General features: G+C 40.4%; 1 protein-coding gene across 1 annotated transcript in view; it reads right to left on the bottom strand.

Moving 5' to 3' along the window:
* The window catches only part of LOC143004792 (glypican-6-like), a 118,366-nt gene that overhangs the window by 77,079 nt on the left and 23,198 nt on the right, over window positions 1-18,089 (bottom strand). The window contains exon 2 of the mRNA XM_076155940.1: window positions 10,311-10,469. Coding sequence (XP_076012055.1) covers window positions 10,311-10,469 — 159 coding nt within the window. The remainder of the gene's footprint in view (window positions 1-10,310; window positions 10,470-18,089) is intronic.

The raw sequence follows: 18,089 nt of genomic DNA, 5'->3' as shown, positions 1-18,089 counted from the left end.
ATTATGTCCATTTTTTAGACGTTCAAAGTTTAAGTAGGTAATTAAACTCTTAAATGATAATACGTCTTAAACATTCATAGATGCCAATTAAAAACCCTACATTATATAAATATGATAGCAGTTATTACACACACACACACACACACACACATATATATATACAGTGCAAATGTTGGACAGTGACACCATAACATGACTTGACTTGTAAGCTAATAACGCTGTACAAAGCCTGAATCAACAAAAGCCAGTAATTCAGTTCAGTCTGAATAAATAAACACTCTACCCTGAGAGGTGGTTGGTAAAGTAGTTAACAAATTAAATCACACAGATTTGGTTCGATAACTAAACTCTTCCTGGTGTCTATTTAGTTAATTACGCTGCTATAAGCCACCTTTACTGCGGGCACCTCTGAATCTTTAAGACGTGACACAGAGTTCAGAGGCATCGGGGAAGTCAATTAGCACGGCTCAGCACATCAAAGTGATTTCCTCCCGTGGATGATATTCACAGCCGTCGAGCAGCAAAAAAAGCAAATTGGCTGCGCACATCATTACATCATTGCGACCCTATGGATAAGCAGCTTTGTCTCAGCCCGGCAGTTGTTGGAACGCTTTGCCCCCCCCGTGAAAGCTTCCATGCCGATGTCTGTGGGACTCCACCCTGCAGAGTGTTGCTGCACCTGAGTGATGATGAAGAGCCTCTCACTACAAAGAGAACACGCCCCGGGCATGTTTGTCATTTTTCAGCATATTACCATTTTATTTGGGTCTATCATATAAAGTTAGTGTTTGTGCTGATAAATATTGAAATTTACAGTACCTTTTAATTATGATGTCATTACAGAATAGTCAAAGTAAAAGCTAACTTGTGTCTTTTGTGAAGCTCTAAGCAAAGTTAATACGCTGAGCATGCATTGGTTATGTGACTTCTAATTCTTGCATTTCTCCATTAACTCTCCATTAAATTTCCATTACAGGCGACACCTGACACTGGTTATCTATTGGGAACCTGCACAGAAAATGAAACAACTTAACAAAGTGGAAAAGATAACATGCAAAGCTATTTGGATGAAGTGTACTTCAAAATATTTAAAATTGTTTCCAGACACATAATTATGAGACACTAAGTTTTAATTACGAGATAACTTCCTCTAGCCTCTAAGAGATGGCTGGAGGAAGTTATCTTCCAATTGATTACAATTGGTGTTGGAAAGGGTCTCTTATGCCTCCAAGACATAAGAGACCATTTCCAACACCTAAATGTAATCTTAATTAATTTATAATTACATTTTTTTGGCCAAGTAGTGCCAAGTAGTGCTGTACATAGTGACAATTTTCTTATTGGTTAATCTACAAACTATTCTATCAATTTGTCAATGCATTTAACAACTGATTATGGATTATTTTATTATTATATGCTGTTTTTCCCTTTAGAAAAAAAGAGCAACGAGAGCACACAAGCATTATTCAACCACACCATAAACCCCTCTTACACTGACACTACATATTTTGTGCAGATGCCTGTATCCTGCAATATCTTCCACATCCATATTGTGTAAAGCCCAAGAAAGCAGAAAGCATTCTGAGGGGAGGAATTTAATTTGCTATTGCAATAGTGGAGTTTAAAAGCAAAAACTATTCCAAGATGATAAAAAATAAAAACCTTGGGCAAATCATCGGCTCAATCACCACCTTTCCTTTCAGCATTTCCGTGATGGCAGGTTTCTCCCTCTGCAATTTACATGCAAGCTATGATGAGCCAATTATTAACTGTCAAACCTTAAGTGAATGTTTAAATAAAATTGCACACCGACCTCCCAGTTGCTGATTCCGTTTTAAATGTTGCATGAAAATCAAAAGGGAATGGAACAGTGGAGATCTTAGTGGGCAGCGGGACATTTTTCATCCGTATCATTAGAGAGAAAGTTCTCAGCTGTGGCCTGAGCAAACTCAATATCCAGGGGCTAGGATTCCCTGTAAGTGAGTTTTGGCACTGTATAGGTTTCAATACCTGACACAAAGTTGAAATGAAATAAATATACTGAAAAGAAGAATCACGTTGCAGCCAGGCCCGCGGATTTCCCCTCTTTTTTTTTTGCAGCAGCGGCTTGTGAAAAAGGCACACCTCTTCTCCTCGCTTCTCCTTGAAAGCCGCCAGTGGGACAGAGTTAACAGTGTCCGGGCCACACAGAGCCATCCATCCTGAAGTACAAAAGTGACACCGGGTTACAGCCTGTGCCAGATGATGGAGGCTGCCACCAACTCTGAGCTGAAGTACTGCCAGACAGACCCCATTCCCTGTGTCCTCAGAGAGTAAGTCTTCCTGACATTCACTTTAGATAACACAGGGACACCAAAACAAAAGGTTATTTATTCATGCACACTTCCAGGAACCCGGCGTATGCATGGTTTTGGATTTCATTAACAGTGGACACGAGACTGTCACAGAGGTTTCAACTTCATCATCGGGGTTAAATCAATTTATGGCCTGTCCTCACCAGTGTCCTGCCCTGTGTAATTCAGTGTCATCTCCTGCGTAATCAGGGTCTCGTACCATTTGACGGTTACAGTGTCCAGCCTTGTCCTTTGTCCTTTGTCCTTTGTTTCATGTCCCGTCTAATGTGCGTCCTGTAACACTACACAAGCAGGACATGCAAAGGATTCGTAGAAGGTCACGCATGTCGATGAACGAATCAATGGATTAATTTATGGAATACTTTATTAGAGAGTGAGATCTTCCGATATGATGACTCTACTCTGCTATGGTCTGAGATGATACATTACATCATGATTTAACACTATAATGATACAACAAATTAGCTCTTAAAAATCTCTCTTTGATACATCTGTTATTACTTCATATCCATTTTCCTGTTTTACGGTATATTTACTCCATTCTCTAACTATTTGTTCATTCCATCTGCCATCTTGTTTGTTCTGTACTGAGGATCACAAAGGAAATACGCTTCTGAGCTTTTTTGGTGTGTTTTATCCTTAACGAGTTTAAAACATATGTGATGTCTGTTGATGTTTTTGCAGCCTTACATGTATTTTAAATTACATCGAATAAATCAAATGTAATCTAACAGTATCATGGTACAGGCTATTCTGTGATATGCAGTTAAATTGCAACACACTCATCGACACTAAATCCAACTGTGTGTACGACAAAATAATTGCAAGAAATTCCTCCTGTGCATGGCAAAAAACAGACATGAGGATTTTAACCTAGGACCACATTTCCACCATCAGAACCTGACTTGAGCAATGCTGCTAACAGAGAAACAAACAAACAAAATAATGGAACCCCCATGGCACAGGTCATAAATACCAATATAATAAGACTTTAACTGTATACAAATGAGTTGACACTACTGTTAACTGTAGTGTGTGATTCTCTGAATAAAGCAGTATTTCCTATATATTCTGGATGTGCTGTACCCACGCATTATGGCAGTCCACTGCAAAATAATGAAGAGATACGATACAAATCCTACAACCAAAGGTTTGATGAAACAGCAGTACTTGGTGCCAGTGTATCGATAATGTGTCACAGGAAAAGATAACACAATATAGCGCAGCATTGATTATTTGGCCCACCCGCAGCATCAGCCACAGATTGTGGTGATATAATTAGGTTCACACAGTGTTGTGGGAGGTTGAGTATAAACCTGGAGTTGCTTTAAAGTCGAAAATATGTAAGAGGCGGCTTTCAAATAAAAGTTTGCTGGTGCTAAACCCAATAAGGTCATGTAAATGGACACAACAGCCACTTAATGATATAAAATCCTAATTAATAACAGGACGAGAATCTCAATTAGACAAGCAGGACGCGGCCCAGGACAGGACACGGGAGGATTCTACCCTCTAGATGATATAACGTCTAATTTCTCCTCTCAAGGTACTTTGGGAATACGCCTATAAATTCTTATTGAATGGTTTATTCTTTTACAACACAGTTCTGGCTTTGATTCAAAAGGCACTTTTATTTAAAATTAAAGCTGTATATCTGGAGAGCCGTAGCCTGGAAAAGCTAACTGTTTGGGCTGAAACTGAAGCTCGGTGCTTACAGTATTTTTCCACACAAACACACGATCCAGGCATTGTCAGCGAGACGTAAAAGTGAGTGATTCTAAATATATATTTTATTTATAATGATGGGATGGACTCGCAAAGGATACAGGAGCTAGCTAGAGCTTATTGTTCAGTCACACAGTAGAGATGTTAAAATGCTTGTATGTGTTCAATTCACTTGAATGAACTAAATCAGAATAAACTGTGTATATTGATAATGATAATTTAAGGATGAAAGGGAAAATGGATCTATATGTCCACCTATTTCATCTATTATTCAGCATAATGATGGATAGTGTGGCACCGAAGCTAATACACAATTCATTGGACTGAATTTGACAAAGGATGGCACGGTGGCAATTTTGCCTCACAGCAAGGAAGTCCTGCATTCGAATACAACGCTGGCACTTTCCACGTGGAGCTGCAGGCTCCCCCCATTCATCAATTTGGGAGAATTGAAAAGTCTAAATTGCTGAAAGTGAATGTGTGTATGTGTGTGTGTGTGTGTGTGTGTGTGTGTGTGTGTGTGTGTGTGTGTGTGTGTGTGTTGGGCCTGTGATGGGCCGGCCACAGCTCCAGGGTTCATTCTGGAGCTCTGGAGCATCGGAATGGATGAATGGAAATTGGACCAATATTCCAGCATTTAGAGATTGTCCACATATACCATGTGCCGCACCTTGTCACCTTTCACAAATGGCGAGTTTGTCAATCTTGTATTGAACCAACCCAGTGCAAGGGGACAGAAATCTGGTTCACATCTCACAGTGCGAAATTTACCCTGTTTGCTCAATTTATTCCTTGTATAAATTAATAATATTGCTATTATATTATGCACAAAGGATCATAAGGATTCCAGATCAGTCCGCAAACTGAACTTTTCTCTCTGAAACAGAAGACATGCGTGTCATAATTATAGTCTGTAAACATGTCATAAAGATGTATGCTCACATAACGGTGCTGTTATATTAAGGATATTACGTTGACCTATCAAAAAGTTAACAGACACAACACTGAACTAAATATTTACCATTGTCAAGCAAAACAATAGTTTTTGAGCACAAAATGAGCAATTGTAATTTATGTTAAAAAAGAGCAGAAGTGGGTCGAATATAATGAGGACCTTTGAGATTCTGTTTTGACGTTACATTTGATGTCAGCAATGAATTGTGGGCATTTTCTTCTTTCTTACTTCTAAGTACTTCAGTGAATGTCACAGATGAATAATTAATGTACAATCTTGGAGTTTATGAGTTGGTGTCTGTGGAAGATTGTACAGAAATGAAAGTTTGACATTCAGGGAAAGATTGTAAATTAACATAAAATCTAGATAACAACATTCCTTAAAGAAACAAGTTTAAACTTGAACATATCCTCATTGTAGCATATTTATAGGTTTTATTATTATCAATCATCACTCATCATCATTTATATAAACATTAACAGGAAAACTGTACAGTATAAATGTCATTATTAGTTGTTTTGTAGTTCTTCAGTCAAATGAAAGAAGCGATTACGATGTCAGCTCTAAACAAAGGTTCCCTCTCTGAGTAATATCACCATAGTGAAGCATCGCCAAATACGGACATGACCCGGAGCTGTCCTGGCAGCTGGCACCTGAGTCTGGAGCGTGGTGTGTGTGTGTGTGAGAGAGTGTGTGTGGTTGCGGGGGATAGACCGGATCACAGTCACATCCATTTTGTCCAAAGAGCTGTAATTTTATAAAGGCGTCTATGCCAATTCAGCACATCTGCAATTATGTCCAATCATCATTTTCATAACGAGACGCTCTGCTCCATTATTGGACCACAGTACATTGCAATAGTGAATAGTAGTTATTTGGCTAATTTTTCCTACTCCATTAATCCTTTTTGGAAGAGCTTTTGGTCTGAGGTAAATGCGGCATAACCTTGTCCACTCATGAAAAACACCAAAGTTGCACAGGACGGCACAAATTGTGTGAGGAAGATTAAAAGCTTTGGGCAGGTTTACTTCTTTGTTGAAATGTTGAAAATGAATGCGAAAATGTCTCCAGCTTGTTTGGTAAAATAAACTACAACACTTTTGTACCTGTTCTACCGACATCACAGCACTCAAAAACATCACCAATATGTATTTTTTAAATATTCAAGTCAACAAGTAGTTCACTGAGGTGCAGCACTAAAGACTTTAATACTCAATAAACAATTAAGGCTGCAAATATGTAATTAAGAGCCTAAGTCAAGCTGGCACTTTGTTCTGAATATAGCTGCTATATGAAGTGTTAATGCAGAGAATGTTTGGCTCGCGTGACTGAAGAACATTGTTTAGTTTGTTTCCCAATAAATCTTGTTAAGCCGAAGTTTTATATGAACCTTGACAAGAGCATGTGGTAGATAAGGAATGTTGTGTATTTGCAAAATGCCTTTGCCCTGTGTGTTTGCAGGCTTACAAAGTCCACAGGGGTTTTGAAAAGAGACCATGGATTAGGGCGAATTTGTATGTGTGTGTGTGTGTGTGTGTGTGTGTGTCTGTGTGTGTGTGGTTGGCGGGGGAGTAGTTTGTATCAGCCTTAGTCTTGGTTGGGTGTGAATAAGGGATTGTTGACGTGAACGAGGGATTCTGCAACTGCAAACGTCTGGCAGGGGAAATCTGCTTCGGCCCGATCAAAGTAGCCGCTCAAGCAAGACTTGTGCACGACCCGGACTTAAGTCAACCAAGCACACTGGCTAATCTCCTGCCTTAAGACTGACTCTTGGGAGGACAGGAAGGGAAAGCATCAACCACTTGGAGTCTAATGAGGATCTAACATGCAAGAACAAGCACCGACACAAAGGCCCACATTGCTGCAGACACACATTTGTCAAATTACGCTCTGATTCGCTGCATATCTATAAAACGATGCACAAGACATTTAACAGATCTTAAAAGGTATAAGTGTAAAGAGTTAAGGTTCCAGCTCTCTTTAACCAGAGTGAGATAGATGTTTCACTTAATCATGTATCAAGGTGTCTGTCACTGAAAGTCAAACGAGCTGAATATACGATACAAGAGCAGAAATCACAGATATAAAAAGGAAAATCACAGCTTTGTTGCACTCCAGCCGCACACTTGACTGAGCTATGGGGTAGCTTTTCACATGGATCATCTGCTTCAATTAAACTTTAACAGATGTGACGTGAGTCTCTTCTTCTCTGGTTCTTTAATATATTCCGTCTCACTTCACTCTATTTCTCAGTCACACATATCTTGTACTTATTTTGCTTGTTTGCTGTCCTTAATTCAGGTTTCCTCAGGGCACCTGCAGGGCCACAGCAGATAACACCAAGCCTTTCACAGACGTATAACACAAACCAGCTGGGAGTCCAAACGCACTGAGCCAGAGAAACGCTGATTTGCAACAGCGCAAAGTGAAGCTTTGGGTCGGTTGGTGTGTGTGTTTCTTTCTGTTTCTCAGTCTCGAAGTCTCAATGGAAGAAGATAAGAAGGGAAAAAGATTCCTGGACCCGACAATTGTACATTCACAGAGCCCAAACCTTAATTCTAGCAACATTATCATTTACGGCTTCCGGATTACTCAATAATGCATCAAAACCCACTAGCCTTCAGGGGAAGCAGTCGGTAATCAAAAAGTAAGTTAAGGTTTTCATAATAGGGCCCTATAAATAACTGGGGACAGAAATGAGGGCATGTAAAATTGATGAGGGATGATTCAAACCCCACGAGGTGCAGAGAGCTTAACACAAGCAGGAAGCGATGTGATGTTGAGTGGTTTGGCATATGTGCCTGTGTAACGTAATGAACCGCATGAGTGACTTGTGCCACTCCAGCCCGTATGACTGCTTTTCTTACATGCATCATTGCAATTACTTTGAAAAAGTGATTATCTAAACCGAGATATGAGTTGTGCCTATAGGTGGATACAGCTCACATCCATGTGTTTACATTACGATCATTTAGCAGACCCTTTTATCCAAAGCGACTTACATTACATTACCACCCTTCGCAGAGGGGGGAGCAATTGAGGGCTCAGTGCCTTGCTCAGGGGCACCTCGGCAGGGACTTGAACCGACGACACTCCGGCTCCCAAGCGGAAGCTCTACCCACTGAGCCACTGCCTGTTTATATGATTGCAGAAAATAAATGACATATTCTTCAACATTTCCACATTTCCATATGGTTTCTGAGTGAAAGAAAGTGAAAATAAACCTTGACAGTCGCTTTTTGAACTTTCAAAGAATATGACTCCAAAGCAAAACTCCCACACATTGTTTGATCACTGTAAGGAAAGGGAAACTTTCTTTCTCTCAGGTGGGAAAGCCATTTATCTTTTAAAAACAACAACATGGGTGTAATGAGGCTTAGCAAAGCTTAACCTTTAAATGGAGTCATTTCTTCTGCTATGAATAGACTAATTCCAGTAAAGTCTCGGTGAAATGTGGATCTAATTAGGACGACAGAAGAAAACAGACAGTTGTTATCATTTGTACATCTGCAGGGAAGACAGGAGAATGATATACTGTATATGTAACATTGGAAACCATTGTAACAATGGTTATTAGTGCAACTAAAGAACTGCTGCTCACACAAACTAAAAGGTCCATGCCAGTATCTTTACTGTAATAACACTTTGTTAATCCATCATTTCAAGCTCAAAAAACAATAATCTATCTGTGACTTGTGCAAGATGTATGCTGTAGAACTGTTCACATTTCATCCAATATATAGAATGGGAACAACACAGAGAAATTTAGAAGTTCTTCCTTTTCTGGACTGTACTTATATAGAGCTTTTATCCAAAGTGCTTTACAATGAGCAGATCCATCCATCCATCCATCCATCCATCCATCCATCCATCCATCCATCCATCCATCCATCCATCCATCCAGCCAACCCATCCATCCATCCATCCATCCATCCATCCATCCATCCATCCATCCATCCATCCATCCATCTACCATCCATCCATACCATGCAAGGAGCCCATCCCCAGCAGTTAGGGGTTTAGTTTCTTGCTCAACAACTCTTCAACAGGCTCTCTCAGAAGAGCCCGGAATCAAACCAGGAACCCTTACAATCCCATGGCGACCGCCCTGCCATCCACAGCTGCGTCGCCCTGCCTGTCTGTTATTGACAGCTTCTCCACACACCTTCGCCTAGAGCAGAGGCTGTGTGTGGATGAATAGATGGATTGTGAATTCAAAGCATCTCTTTCTGCACTCCGTTAGCTCCACTGCATCATGTTGCTCATATGGGACCAACACAATTGTAACAATGTGATAATGTCACTCGAGTGTGTTGTGTCAAGATTATGTAAATAATGTCCTGGCTGGGGATGTGTCACAGTGTGTATGATTAGAGTTGGAAATCACTATGTTTTCACAGTTTTCATGATAAATACAAAACAAAGATGAATGTTGTTGACAGATTTGGACACTTTAACACACAGTGGTGTCGGGTTTCATGTCAGCTTTAGTAGACGGTGCTATTTTCCCTCCTTAAGGTAGCAAACTTACTTCCCCTTTCCTTCTCACACAAACACACATATTACTGTGGTTTTTATTGCTATGTTCATTATAAAGGTTCGATAGAAGAAAAGTTCATGGGTCAAGGCTGCAACTCTATTTTAACTCCACATACAGCAGATTTGTTGTTTGCTGTCAGGCTTACTGGTGTAACACTGTGATGTGATTCACTGAGGTTAATGTAAACCTGTCGGACTGATTTACAGAAACATCTGAATTTTAAATGAGACACCAGATTTATTACGAGGAGACAGCAATAGACTGTACACCAACTAACAGGATTAGAAGTGACAGGAAGGGGATATTTATACTGCAATCATGCTGTTTATGTTCCACTGTGCTCCATGGGTATTCCTCCTAAAACAGGTGTCACCACTGTATTTTCTGAAATTAACGTCATGTTACTGGTTCACCTCAAAAAGGACGTTTAATCCAGCGGTAATAATCACACACCACGTGATCAGTGCACACAGGAAGTCCACCTGGGTCCACTCTGACCCACTTGAGTACAAGACACAGACCAAAGGGGCCAGGTCCAACCAACTGAGGGGACTTGTAAAAACCTTCACTTCATCCACTCTTGTACTGTTAAACTCCATCATGCAAAACACTCCTCAGACACTTGGACAGCCACTGGACCGAGGGCCTTTATTGCAGCTTTTAGAGCCGTTATACGCCAGGGGAAAGACAAATCCGCATGGAACCACCCAGAAACCTATTCATGTTAAACACTTACCATCAAACTTTTTATGCCTGGTGACAAAGGTCGTCCTCATATTGACGCTGTTCTGCTCCACCATGGTCTCAAAGTCCAACTTGCTCTGCTGGTTGAGTTTGTCCTCCATCTCGGATGTGCAGCAGGTGTACCCCTGAGGACAGACGCGCAGGTGCTCACCTAAGGGATACAGAGATAGAAGGAAGTGTTTTTACACACATCAATGCCACAGGATTATGTTTTTCAAAGAGCTGGGCCGAGTCTTTGATCAGCACCCTCCTGTGATTTTGGTACTTCCATCTTTGCAACTATCAAAGCGGGACAGACCGCAACAAATAGGGAACAATAATATTTGTCAGTAAACTGCTATCATGTGAAACAGGGTGCATCTTTGATACATCAGTGCATACGCCTCATACTGGATCTCCTTTATATCAAAGTCCAAAGCCTTTGCAATAATGGCAGCTGAGATTTTCTGGGTCATTATAACCAATATCACTGTAAATGGGAGGCAGTGCACTCAGAAATATTACTGAAGGCGGTGGATAATGCTGCAGTTTTAGATGGTGGACAAAAAGCAGAGAAAAACATCATCAGACAGAATCATTTGTATAACAGACAAAATGGAAGCCAGCACAAACCTGCCCCCGCGTCCTATCGATTTATACTCCCATACAACACAAAACAGTCTGCTGCTGCTGTTACACTACAGTGTGGATAAATATGTGAAATGTGGAGTTTGTCGTTTTCCTACAAGCAACATTAGTGCAATTTAAGTCCATTTAAAATGATTTTGGAAAAATACATGAGGAATTGTTGATTTGTGTCTTGAATTACTCTGATGTTGTGGTGGACATTTTGAATAGATAATCAATAATCACATTTGCAGGCTCAACTGAGGGTAAAGATGGAAAATGATGTCAGTAAAGTAAATTTTCTTCACACTTCACTTCTTCACATAACTCACATTCACACATGCCATGCAAGGAGCCAACATGCATATCAGGAGAACTTCAGAGGTTCAGTGTCTCACTCAAGGATCCAGGAATCAAACCAGGATCCTCCCAATCCTAGATAACGCCTCTACCTTCCAAACCAATGAGTGAATGAATAACTACTATTGCAGTAGTCAAGTCCAGAGGAAATAGAGGTGTGAATCACCCGCTCAAAGTAAATGAGGGAGAGAAAAGGTTTGACCTTTCAAGGACAGGCTAAAACAACTGCATTTATTTATTTGTCAAATGTACAAGTGCTGTCAACAATCGCTCCAAGGATTTACTAAAGGGACGCAAAGGGCCGAGGTCACCACTGATGGAGGTGGAGGTCAGGAGGTCCAAACATCACATTTTCTGTCTATTCAGAAAAAAAATACAGGATTTAATATCATTCAGGCGATCCAGAAAGGCCGTCAGTGGGGTCATGGTTTTACGATTCAGCGGCAGTTAATGATCACTCAGAGGACCTGTGAGTGATCAGCGTAATTTCACTGGAAAGGGGCTTTCCAAGGCCGCCTGTCTATCCTAACAGGCATTTTGTTGCCAATGTTGTATCTGCATCATGGGGATTATGTTTTCACTCGCATCAGTCAATTCATTCAATTCTTTAGTAGCAAGATTAATCAATACATTAAGAATAGATGTAAAGGAGAAAATGTGATGGGAGCAAATCAATTGTTAAGGATTTCTTAACATTAGAATGCAGAAGGTTAAATAGGTGAAATTTGGTCTCAAGCTGCATAACGACACAGATCTGGTGGAAAAATATTTGCTTGGACAGGGTGCAAATGATTGGTTTTCTAAAGGAGGCTTATTATGAGCTCAGGAGATTTAATGACTCCCCCAATACTTCCCTTTTTCTGGGGGACAGCATCTCACAGGCACTCGGAATACAGCTCGGCTCTCTTTACTGCCATACTGAAGAATTAATGACCTCCACCTATTAGTGCACGGATACCCGTGCAGGTAAGAATAAAGTCGAGCAGCGAGGAACTAGCTGTGCAATTCAAAGACAATATGACAGGAACTACACCAGGGTGTTACATCGTTTCACAAATGTTGGGGAGTCACCAGATTAAAGACCCTCCTCCCCCGCCTGAATACACTCTAGTTCCTATGGTGCTGTTAAAGATATCGGCTCTCCAATCTGGTCTGTTCAGCAGGAAAAAGGAGAGTTATCTTTGCCACTCTTCTCTTGCCAGTAATGTGCAAAAAGGAACAAGAAAAACATAAAGACCACAAAGAAAAAGTCTCCATCTCCCGACAAATTAAAATTAGACACTTCTGCTCTAATGTATCTGCCACTGTCTGGCAAAAACCGTCCAGAACACATTATACATTCCACACGATCCTGACCTTAGAGCACGGTAAAGTCAGCAACGCCCTGCAGGTATTGAGTTATTGAACTGCTTGTAAGGTTATGAAGAAAATCATGGAACAAGATTTTGGCAAATTCTTGAAAGACATGCAAAGACCTCAGGCTGGTGTCTCACTATCATGATCAGACGTATCCATCCTACCTGATCTATGCAGAGAACAGGCCTAAACACAAGAGGTGTCGAGTCAAATGAAAAGTGGAAGGGAAGGATTTTCTACTGGCTGACAATAATTTCATTTTGATCCAATGACGACTTTAAGTTGCACAACCACAAATCAATTCTTGCAAAATTGTGCAAACAGTATTCATTGCCTCTCATTTTCCATTTCATAAGCTTGAAAGTCAAAGTTATTGCAATGTATTTGTATTTGATATTTTAAGATTATCTAATATTACACAATATAGTATGTATATACATCATTTTGAGAACTCCACTACCTGTTGCCTGTTGTGGCAGATACTGTAGCTACTGTGGTAAGAATCCTGGTGCCTTAATTCAGTAATTGCTGATCCGTACATAATAGCGACCTCACTTTCTGAAGTAGCGTACTGGCTGCAATTACCGCTCCACTGCTGTCTGAGAGGATCACACATCATTACCAGAGGTTTTCCAGAAAGGTCCGGAGTCTGGGCAATACATTTGAAGCAGTTTGAAATGTTACAGTTTTGTGATTTTCACTTTTGTGTTGAGTGCTGTCTATTAACATTTCAGGAAAAAGTAAGATAAATATGTCTTGGTATGAGTGTAGTGAGTAGCTAGTCTATACAAAGCAGCACTCTGGACTTCAACAGTGAGCTTTAGATGAAGGGGCTTTAGATGTGCATGGATAATAAAACAAAGAGAATGCAGTACGTACATGCTGGCACTCTGAATTATGCTTAATCCTTAATCAGTCCTTAGAGAGACACCGCGCTACAGTAATGAGCTGCATCAGTTCAATGCAAACCCCCCTGTGTCTCCTGAGCAATAAACAAGCTACAGAGGAAAAAAATCAAATGCATTTTTTTTGTATTTTCTTTATGCACCTTTGCGTGAATATAAAAAAAAAGGAAAACTCCTCTTTTAACAACAGAACAAAGTGTGGACCTCCTGAACTGTCAACAGATGTCTCAGTTCATTTCCAGTGAGTGGAGCTGTAACCCTGTGAAGTCCTGCTGTGATCATTTTGCCACATGCCAGCACAGGAAACCATATTGTGCTGGAACAAAACATGAGGTAGGTGAAGGATTCTGGTATTCATACTTCCATGAATTCCACCATTTCATTTCACTTATTTCCTTCAGTTTGTTTGTTTGTTTGTTTCTACTCCTGCTTTCGTTGATTCTTATTCTAATCCCATTGGATTTTGATGCGTGGCAAGAATGTCACACTATTGGGCAAAATCTTAATATTTTCTTCTGCTTTGTTGGTGGCGATAGCGAGCCAACACCCTTTGATCTGAGTGTTACCCTCTGGGTCTCTACAGCAGTACGCTTCATCTGACCAAGCTCATCTAATTTGGTCAGATACCACGTTTGAAATCTGGCGTTTTCATGTTTTAAGCCGTCGGTGGGAATAGCGACACACACTTTTTTCCAAAGCTCATGGACAAAAGATGAGAGCCTGAGTGAACTCAAGCAACCCAGGCCACCTTCATACATCACCACAACCGTCAATTCACCACACAAATTGGGTGAGACGAGTGGAAAAGTAAGAAAATAATTGTCCCTATCTGACAGCCAACAATTGGTTTTCCGCCAGTCTAACTATCCGACAGGCAAGGCAGGAGAACCACAATAAAGATATGTCCCCGCTTTATAAACATCTTACAGACCTGTTAACTGGAAAGAACTGGAATTTGACTGAACCGCTGTGTGTTAAAACTCACTTGGAAGTCATCATGGATAAAAGCTTCTGCCAAATGATCGTTGGTGAGTGTACTTGGCTGGCACTGCTGAGGCACAAAGCAGTGCCAGCAGATGTACGTCGCAGACAGGCCTGTCAAGAGTAAAGTCATTAAAGTGTGAAATCTAATACAACATGGACTCGCCTGTTTAGTTTTCAGAGGAAGTTGTTTATATAAAAGAGGACTAGATGGACTCAGCTTGGACTGTAACAATCACACACTGGGTTTTGTACTTCAGTTCAGGTTCAGTGTCTTGCATCTGGACACAACTGGGAAATAAGACAATACTAATGAAGTTATGGTTGAGGAAATAAATTGCCACTCCTGGCCACTCATGGTTAGCAAGAAAGAAAAGCATATATAATGACTAAGTGCATGTTAAGTGCAGCTGATAGGCTGAAAGGACATCTTAGCTTTGGCACCACTCCGTTCATTTCTGGTCAGGATTTTATATGCATATATGTAAACATTCAATTTGGCAATCTCTATGTTGAGTGTTGTGCTGATGAACAGTCGTCAACCCCTAAAACAACCAGCAAACCAGAAATAGTAAAAATAGTAGAAGTACCCTGAAAATAACAAAACAATATGACTGTTTGCACATCAAACTGTCCTGTATGTTCCTCTTTGCATTAAACTTTGGAATAATTGTCCTCAAATCCGCATGGAATTTTCCCTGACAGACGGACCGTATCTGTCCTGTTCTAGTTGGCTGATTCACATGCAAGGTGGAATTGAAACCAATCTGTCAATACACTGCACGCTTGCAAGACCACAGCTGTGCTCAGACTAAGTCGGGATGAGTTAAAGCTCTCAGACCCGGTAGGAAAGATAAACAAAGATGCATATATATACATGGACATCTGTAATGAATGGGAGGCTCTGTCTACAGTAAGCTAAGGGGATTTTGCTACAGGATAGTCTTCATAAAGGTGAATTAAAGGAATCAACTGGGAATCCATTCACACCTGGAATAATTTATTTACAATGTTGCAATATGATTATTTATGAAGGAGGAAAATACAACTCATGTGATTGATGCAATTTCAGAAGTAAAATACAGTATTTACACCTTGGCTTGGTATCAACTACAAAAATAGATCAGAATTAATCAAAATATCAAAAAAGCCTTGTGAGAACACTTAATCTGCTTATTGGCTAGAAGTGTCTTAGGCAAAATGGGAAAGAATTTAATATGGGGGCATAAATAAATAACATAGAACAGCAGCAGAATTGACATACATTCCAAGTCGTAGTCATCATTTGGGTCAGATACCAAACAAAACTGGGCCAGTAGAATGCCAGTTGTGAAGGCACTTGAAGTGACACACTTGAGCACAACACAAGCACATATTGCTTCACTACTACCACATCTGCTGCATTCAGGTGACTGAACATGGGAATATTGGAATGAAATTGTAGTGTAGTGCACTCCCATGTTTAGGGAAGCTATAGATTTATGTTTTGTTGCAAACATATAGGCCTTTATTATAAGTTATTATACAGTGTGATCTTAACATCCCGTCAAGCTGTTCTTGCTACTGTAAGCTCCCATAAACAACGGCTACTGTACGGAAGCTTGAGTGAGCAGAGCTATTAGCGCGTGAAGCACAGAGGAAAAACTTCACTTTGTTTTTGTCACTAGCATTACTGATGGCTGCAGGTGAGTAGAGGCAAGTGGGAACGCTCTCACAGAAAGTCCATGGCATCTGTTCAGGCCGCATGCCAAATCACTGCTGCAACCACGTTTTTCACTCTGGCTTAAACTTTGGAATAATGATCATAAAACACAGATGGGAATGCGTGTTTCCCTTCAGTCAGATATACATAGAGGGAATATAACATGCATGACTGTGAAAGCTTTGCCTAAATGGCCTCGGCTGCAGAGGGACACGCTGTCAGCCGTCCACTGCATTTACAATACTGACAAATTGCATAGGTGCTAATATACTGAAGGCAGATTCATATCAGGCTCTCCTGATGGACAGAGCCCAAATTCTATTTAGCTGTCATCCCCCTCGCAGTATCTGGCTGATATAAACAGCTTGGAATAACGCAGCTGTATCTCAATCATTAGGCCTGGAACATCCATATTCACATCCAAGATTCATTACACTTCTTACCTGATCATACATTTATGGATCAACACACACACAGACATAGATGCATACAAATAAACCTTCATATATTATTAATAGTTTTCTACAGCTTGTGGGTGAATGCATGTTGAATCTGTGAAAAAAAAGGCAAATAAACCCAAACAAAGGCGTTAAGTCTGCTTTGTTAATGCTCTGTACAGTTCTCGCACGTGTCTTATTGGAAATAGCTTGGAACAGATAACAGAAGGATCACACTGCACGCTGCACATTTTTTCCTTTACAGAATGAGCCGATTTGAGATTTAAATGTATGTAATTACAGAGGGCAAGATAATCAAGCACAAATGTAATCTTCTTTGGGTATTTTACAGTGAAATGTTCTGGCATTGACTCAAATTTTTCTTAATGAAAAGGAAGTGAGGCAGAAGAAAATAGTGTTCATCTTCCAAATGCAATCACACCCTTGTGTTTCTTTGATGCGCTTGGCAGTTCTGGATCAGAGTCTTCATAAGCCTCCAAACATGACTGAAGCAAAGAGTTGTAATTGGGTGAAATTGCTGACTACAGTTTCTGAGATTGCTCACATACGCAAACGCATTGCTAATGAATGTCTGAAGAAAACAGGCAGTGCACATTTGACACATGCAATCAGCAGTCAGGCACACACACACACACACACACACACACACTTCCTTTCACTTATTGCAGTGTTCCCCAAACCGGGATTATCGTCACTTTAAGATTAAGACAAGTGACATGCATGTTTAACCAGCCAGATATGTTGATTTGCTTAATGACCAAGTCAGAAATATGTAGGTCAGCAGAGGGAAGCAGATAGACCTGGAGGTGTGATCCTGCAGAGATAAAAGAAATAACATCATATGATGTGCTTCTGTATATTCCACACTTGCCTCATATTTGGCCTCAATTCCCTTTGCTTAATTTCCCTTGATGTTAAAAGAGCATGTATGTGTTTGAACTGTCATAGGCGGCCATATGCTCCTAACACATATGATAGGCACACCCTAAAAACAGAGCTACAGGAGCGGCACATTCTAGTGCTAAAAGAACATTTTTGCATGTATAGCAAAGGCTCATGAGACAGGACACATTATTTTTTAACTCACCATAAAAAGTGCAAAGTACTTCTTAATAACTGAACTTTCCAACTTTTAACAACTCAACCTGAACCGCAAACATTTGTGCAAACAGATAGGAACTATTTTACTCCGGCTAGTATTTGCTAATCTAATGCAGGGACTTGGGAATTGTTCTTTTAAATGAATGAACTGAACAGTGCAGTCATTAGGGCGCATATCTCCACCAAGGCAGAACAAGTGAAGACAAAAGTTAAATCTTAATCCTGCCAACAAGAAACTAAAAGCACAACCGTAAAACTAAACTTTCGAGGCAGAGATAATAATCACAGCTGAGCCAAGATTT

This window comes from Genypterus blacodes, unplaced genomic scaffold (assembly GCF_046128005.1).
Source record: "Genypterus blacodes isolate CSIRO-AG114 ecotype Tasmania unplaced genomic scaffold, CSIRO-AGI_Gbla_v1 ptg000067l_1, whole genome shotgun sequence".
NCBI lineage: Eukaryota > Metazoa > Chordata > Actinopteri > Ophidiiformes > Ophidiidae > Genypterus > Genypterus blacodes.
This window is presented reverse-complemented; position numbering and strand designations above follow the sequence as displayed.